Genomic DNA, 6725 nt, shown 5'->3' with positions numbered 1-6725 from the left:
GAGTAAATGAGAGTTCATACACATTTGTAAATATTTTTATGTGAATATATTCACACGTCTGCTGCTTCTGATAATAAAATATTTGCATATTTATTAAGCCAGGAGACCAACGCGCTCCTTAACAGCTTTAGCAAAATTCTGCCATCAGCTTGGTACTCTGTGACTCTTAGTAATTTTTATGAAAATGGATCAAGAATTACACAACTCTGTAGATGTACAGAAAAATAAGCATGATTTCTGTTTGTCTCAGAGACCTCAGCTGTAAATCAGATAAATACAATCAGTTTCCATAAGCTCTATGACTATGATTGATGCTGACAGCACTTTATAGTGGAACTACTCCTCTATAATGCCAAATAAGTCAATTAGGATTTCTATTGTTGGTTTGATTACTGTACAAAAAGGTCACTGAGTTTAAGAAATGGACTCTAATGGACCTCGGATATAATGTGTTTATGAAAGAAGATATTACTGGACGTTTTCTTTGTTTTTGACTGGCTCTGTCTCCTCTATGTTTTTCTTTTTCCACTTTTATAGTAAATTGACCAACAATGGCATTTTATAGATCAAATGGTTAATCCAAACTGAAGATAATTGTTTGTTACAGGCAAACATGTATAAAGGAATTAATAAATGTTCAAATTAAGTCGCCCAGTTTGTGGTAAATGGAAGGGTTACTATTTCAATACTTTCCAGCATGCTGTTTTAAGACGTTCACGAGAAAAGACGCAAAATTGATGAAGAAGAAAACATTTTGCAGTTATAGTTCTAGCCTTTACAAACAGCAGTGGGTCTGTGGGATCCTAAACGCAGGATTACAATCACTCTGTAGCTGATGTCTTTACTGTGTCAGCAGTCATGTTCTTGTGAAAAGCATCACTTTGTAGTTAAGGATGTTTGTCTCTTAAAGACTCGGCAGCTGTCAGCATCACGTCTCTCCTCTTCATGCCCCGGAGCCTCAGATGGAGTGACGGTTGTACTCGTGGGGAGGATGCATCCCGTCGTAGTGGAACTCCCTCCACTGCTCGGTGCTCTCTCTGCTCCTCTCGTTTTGCTCTGAAAGATTAGGAGCAGTTTTAGGGAATGAATGCGCTTCCACAGTGAATGAGCTCTTCACTGTCAGCTGCATCAGATGTGAAAGGTTTACATACCGTCATTCTCCTCTTCAGCGTAGCTCTCAAACTCGTTTCTCTTCTCCTCGTGGAACTCTCTCTTTCGTTCATCTGCGGCCAAAACCTGCCTCTGCTCAGCTGCAAGCACAGAGCCATGATTAAGCCGAATGTGAGATGATCTGCATCCTAGATTCAGTAGATTTGAGTGTCATATTGACCTCACTGCTGTTTGCTCTGGATGAACTGGACAGGATTTAGACACATAAAGGTCACTTTAAAAAGGTGAACAAACAGCACAAACTGGAAATAGTTTTAAAATGGGCTCCAAAATTACAGAACTGCGGTCCTTTAAAAAAATTCCAGTATAACAATTTTAGAAGTATTTATTGCGATCAAACTGTGATATGATAGTGCAAAAGTATTCCAAGCAAAAATGTACTTGAAGTATCAATAGTACAAGTACTGACCATTCCCCCACAGACACATAAGAGCTTTGCAATCGGCAGCATTTTAATGTTGTAGTTGGTTAGTTTAATGACTTCATGAACAGTTAATTCAGTCGAGTTGTTTCCAACAAACTCTCTCCCCAAGATCTCTAGATCAATCTGGAGTTTTACGAGTTGAGTGATACAGTATATAAGAAGGGATAATGCCATTTCATCGACAGAAATATGTGCACATCTTTGGATTTTTTGTCAAATTCTTGTTTTTTGTGTGTGAAATATCAGATAATTTACCCTCAAACATTAATTGCAATGAAAACGAGAGGTTTGGAGGGCAAATGTCACTTTGAAAAACTGCTAATGGCCAAAATGTCCAGTGGTCGACTGTAGCAAATTTGAGGTACTATTACTTTACTTGTGTCTTTCTACTTTTACTCCACTAGATTTCGTTTTACTTCACTACATTTATCTTTAGATACTTAACAAGTTACAATTTTGCACACAAAACATGTAAAGACCTTAAAATATGATTCCCTGTGATAAATTACTCAACAGTTTACACAAGCACAGCTGGAACAATTGCTCATTTAATCACTTGGTCAAAATTGGAAACTCTGTTGATAATCATTTAGAGCACTTCTAATGGCATTTCTTACTATAACAGGAAGTTTTACAAACCAAACAATCCGTTGATTAATGGAGAAAATAATCATTATATGAATTCACATTGAAAACAATCATGAGCAGCACTTCAAACTGAGCTCCAGCTCAAGTAATTACAGCAGTAAAATTCTGTTTTTACATTAATGAATGAGTAATATCTCAAACAGACACACAAAGAAAAAGATTTGGACAATGGGTTGTATTTTAGAAGCTTACCATGTTTTTTTCTTTAACAAACTTACTCTGAAAAGCCTAAGGTACAAACTACACCAGTTAAATAAATTATCAATAAAAAGTGCAATGCTTAATATTTGTGTCTAAATTGTAGAGAAGTAGAAGTATGAAGGTGCATAAAACACAAAGGCTCACACTGAGTACACAAAGTCTGAAAATAAACTGCAGCAACAGAAAGAAGCCACAGGTTCAATTCAAAGCTCACAAACAAGTTCAGACACACACACACACACACACACACACACACACACACACACACACACACACACACACACACACACACACACACACACACACACACACACACACACACTCAACACAATAACTCTTAATCATCACAAAACTACAACCTCTAAAAACCCCACAGAACTGAATCACTATGTCCTGGGATGTTTTTAAACACAGCGAGCTCTAGGTGGACGCCTGGGGCAGCACCAGCTGAGCAGGTACCACAGAGGAGGCAGAAATCTTTTCTAAAGCTTTTCAGATGCCCAATCTACTTTTAAAAGTCTGCAGCTGACTCTCAACACGTACATTATATTGTTATAAAACCTCACACAGCGCTGCGGAGCTAAAAGAAAGAAAGAATAACACAAAGGGAGAATATCACACTGAGACGGTAATTTTTGAATTTACCTATGCTATGATTCCTGTAGTCAGACTGCGGTAGCTTTATATTGGCTTTGACTACACTTCAGAATTTATGCTGCACAGAACAGAGACTTGGAAATTTGCTCCTGTGGGATCGCTTTAGGCAGGACCGGTATGGACAGGAGGTAATCAATAATGCTATCAGTGTTCTTGGAAATGTGGGTTGCAGACTTAAAAGCAGCTGATGCATCCTTTAGGCTTTACCTAATATAAATGGCTTTGCTTGTTTTTGTATTAAAACTGAGTTCAGGCTCTTCTAATAAAATATTTGAACATTCTGTGTGAGACGTCTGAGCAGCAGGTATGAAGACGACCAGGAGACACTCAGATGTTTCTGTCATGGCTGAGTGAGCGGGTGAAGCTTCGGGTTAAGGTAAGACTGCAGTAACATTAGAGAGGTGTGGGGCAGCCATGCTAACCTTTTCAAAGTGAGGTCTCAACCTTTGACCTTTCTTTAGGATTCCTAGCTCAAGTTTGTGGATACTGTGAGAACTGCAGCTCATGTTGGGAATTCGAATCATTCACTTGAACAGGATTTACAGATTAGCTTACAGATGAGTGTTTGGCATTAGCATGGAAAACTTACTCAGTAGAATAAGCATTAAGGTAATCAAACCTCTATTTTTTGTTTGTTAATAACCTGTTATTTCATTCACCGGTGACAGAATCGCTTATTATGGCTCACCACGTTCGTTCAGACTCCGATGTCGATGTTTGCATTTCAAAACTTTGCCTCAAAATTGTATGTCACCTTCTCCACCTACTGATACAGCTCACGTCAAATATTTTCCTTTGCAAATTTCATCTAACTGCAAGGGAGATGAGCTTTCATGTCAGCATGCAGCAGGAGAGCCTCTTCAAAGTGAGCAGCTTATTTGTCTCACTTTTGTACTTGCTTTTTTCTCTGACCCCTCTCTGCCTGTGTGTTGGCACATTCCACATTCAGCTCCCAGCCGCTCACCCACTCACTCATCCATCTCAGTCTTTTCACTCTGTTCCCTGCTTTGTGTTCATTCCATTCCTCCTTTCGCTGTACAAAGTGTCTTGTTGTTGTTCGACACACGACGTGTTACACAACTCAGAGCCGCAGCATCACTGTGTGCTCTCACCTTCCTGCTGCCAGAGCCGTATGTACGCGCTGCCATTAAATCCCTCGAGTATGTCAAACACTGTACAGTATTTGAGCACTTGTATAGGGGAACAGTGACAGATGTGCACTGCTGTGAGAGTGTGTGAGCTCCATGCTGCCCCGTGGCTCCTGCTGCAGTGTGGACAGACTGAGGTGGTCTCTGGTCACGGCAGGTTCAGAATACAGTGAGCAGCTGCTGGCTGTCACCGACATGAAAACATCCAGACTGTCATAAACATATTCGCCCACTGTACAGCAGAGGCAGGCGGCAGAGAGTCTGCATCTTAACACATCATTTCATCTGTTGCTGAGGCCAGACGTGATTCAACTATCGCTGAGAATTTCAGTGCTGTACCACACCTCTTTATGCGCAAAATGAGAACAAAAAGAGTTTTCATGTCTTGTTTGGGGCAGAATTCAGCTGCTTAACAAACTCTGACTTGGCACCTGTATTTTTAAACATATATGCACGATCAGTGCTGTGGCTTTTTGACCTCTAATACATCTAAGTTATACAGTCAAGCCTGAAACTATTCATACCCTTAACAAATTTTGACTTAGTTATTTTTAAATGTAAATAGAAGCTGAGAAATAACTTTTTGCCCACACTGATGCCTCTTGTACATCATCATATTATCTTTTGGAAAGCACCTGTGTCATTTCCAATCAAAATAAAACTTGCTGATTGATTTAAAGTAAGGTTTAGCTATGAATAATTTTGGGCTTGACTGTATATATGTTTTTTGTGTTATATACAAATCCTGATGTTTAGGGCTCTTTGTCAAAGCTTCATTCAATTCTTTGGAAGTAAAATGCATCTTGTTGGTACATGTGCAGGAATCTACCCCACACTGTCCTGTTTTAGATTTTAAACAAGCTCTAAAAATATCCTCAAATACTCAAACCTGCAGTCGGAAATGTGTGTAAAGTGTGTAAAGTGTGTAAAACTGTTACACAAGCAGAAAAAAACACTAGATGTGGCAGGCTAACTGTCAACAGTTGTATTCTGGACAGATTTACTTGCTCTTAAACAGACAGGTGAAATATGGAGATCCATCCAAACATTTTAAAATATTTTCTCTTCTATTTTTTTTTCTGTTTTAAGATGTAAGAAATATGACAAATGTCTTGCCCATGATAAAGTTTTATAAGTGTTTGTGTTGAAGGAAAAACACCTGACTGTGAGAGTCCAGTGATGCAAAAGTTTCACCATTTTTTATTAAAATAAATCTTTAATAATAACTTTAGCACAAGTGATCAACAGTGTCCGGGATCCTTTCCTGATAGTGTTTGTTAAATATTTAATCCTTAAAATGAATCTTAAAGATGTATGAGGATAAATGGTTTTGACACAACATATTGAATTCTATTAAGGAGTGAGGGGGCCTCAGCTGCCAAAAGCTGCCCTGCATAATAACACACTGATGCCAACCATTACCACAACCACACAACCACAAACACACTCACCTTCACTGACCACACCGCAGTTTCAAAGTAACTCAGACTCAAAGTAAACTCACCGTTGATCTCATCCTTAGACTTTGCCCCCCGTCTGCTGCGTTTTCTGAAGAAGTTCGAAGCATCTTCCTCTTTCATGAAGATCCTCTTCAGAGGACCTGTGGTGGAGGCAGGAGTTGGTTCAGCTCACAGCACAGAGGGATAAAGAGGAAGGATGCACAGTGGAAGTAAAGCAGCTGATGCAGTTTCTCACCTTGTGGATCTTTAGCACTGCCTGTGCCGCTGGGCACAGCTGCAGAGTCGGCCTCTGGGGACACTGGGTCAGAGGATAAAATGTGAAAGCTTCAAATGAAAACAGACTCTGAGCTTTTCTGCTTACCTCTCCATGAAACACAAAGGAAAAAACAAACAGCTAACATTACATTTTCTAAAGAAGATACTGCTGATATTTGAATGCACAGATGCAAAAGATCATATTTTCCTGCACCGGACTCACAGGAAAGTGCAAGTAGCACAGTGAGGAGAGCCAGGAGGGTCGCGTACGTCCAGGACATCTTTAACTGTGAGGCTGAATAGCTGAAAGATAGGAGAAGTGAAGGAGAACAGCAGGAGAGAGGTGAGTAGGACGTTTGTGAGAGGTGGGGTCGGGAGCCTGGAGCAGTACTGACTGCTTGTCAGTGGAGGGAGGGAGTGACCGAGCAGATCTGATAAGAGGCCGAATCCAACAAACAACAGAGAGCTTCCAACTGACAGCAATGTGCCGAGGGTTTAATTTTGACTTAGTAAATCTGTAACTTTTCTCTTTGTGGTTATTCTAGTTGCAATTAAAATAAGCTTAAGTGTGGGTCTTATTATGTTTAGTAAGGACATGTTTTTTTTTTTATCTTAGAAGGGAAAACATAGGTGTTATCATAGAAATTACACTACAGACTGAATATGTTCCACTTGCCTAGCTATGCTTGCTACAGAAAGGATTAATGACGGACAAAAAATTAGATTAAAAAGTGACAGAAAACAAGTGAGGCCCAGAGAAAA

General features: G+C 39.6%; 2 protein-coding genes across 2 annotated transcripts in view; one reads left to right on the top strand and one right to left on the bottom strand.

Moving 5' to 3' along the window:
* Positions 1-65: 65 nt before the first annotated feature.
* On the bottom strand, positions 66-6352 carry ucmab (upper zone of growth plate and cartilage matrix associated b). The gene is made up of 5 exons (XM_022213399.2): positions 6187-6352; positions 5944-6006; positions 5753-5848; positions 1152-1250; positions 66-1056 (listed from the first exon to the last, which is right to left on the bottom strand). Exons 1-5 carry the CDS (start codon positions 6242-6244, stop codon positions 959-961), a joined length of 414 nt encoding a protein of 137 aa, XP_022069091.1. The 5' UTR covers positions 6245-6352; the 3' UTR covers positions 66-958.
* LOC110964620 (cyclin-dependent kinase 17-like) overlaps positions 3382-6725 on the top strand; it is a 41019-nt gene continuing 37675 nt past the window's right edge. Inside the window, exon 1 of the mRNA XM_022213396.2 lies at positions 3382-3476. The gene's annotated coding sequence lies outside the window, so the exon portion shown is untranslated. The remainder of the gene's footprint in view (positions 3477-6725) is intronic.

This window comes from Acanthochromis polyacanthus, chromosome 8, assembly GCF_021347895.1.
Source record: "Acanthochromis polyacanthus isolate Apoly-LR-REF ecotype Palm Island chromosome 8, KAUST_Apoly_ChrSc, whole genome shotgun sequence".
Lineage (NCBI taxonomy): Eukaryota > Metazoa > Chordata > Actinopteri > Pomacentridae > Acanthochromis > Acanthochromis polyacanthus.
The sequence above is the reverse complement of the archived record's forward strand: the minus strand, read 5'-3'. Positions and strand labels throughout refer to the sequence as shown.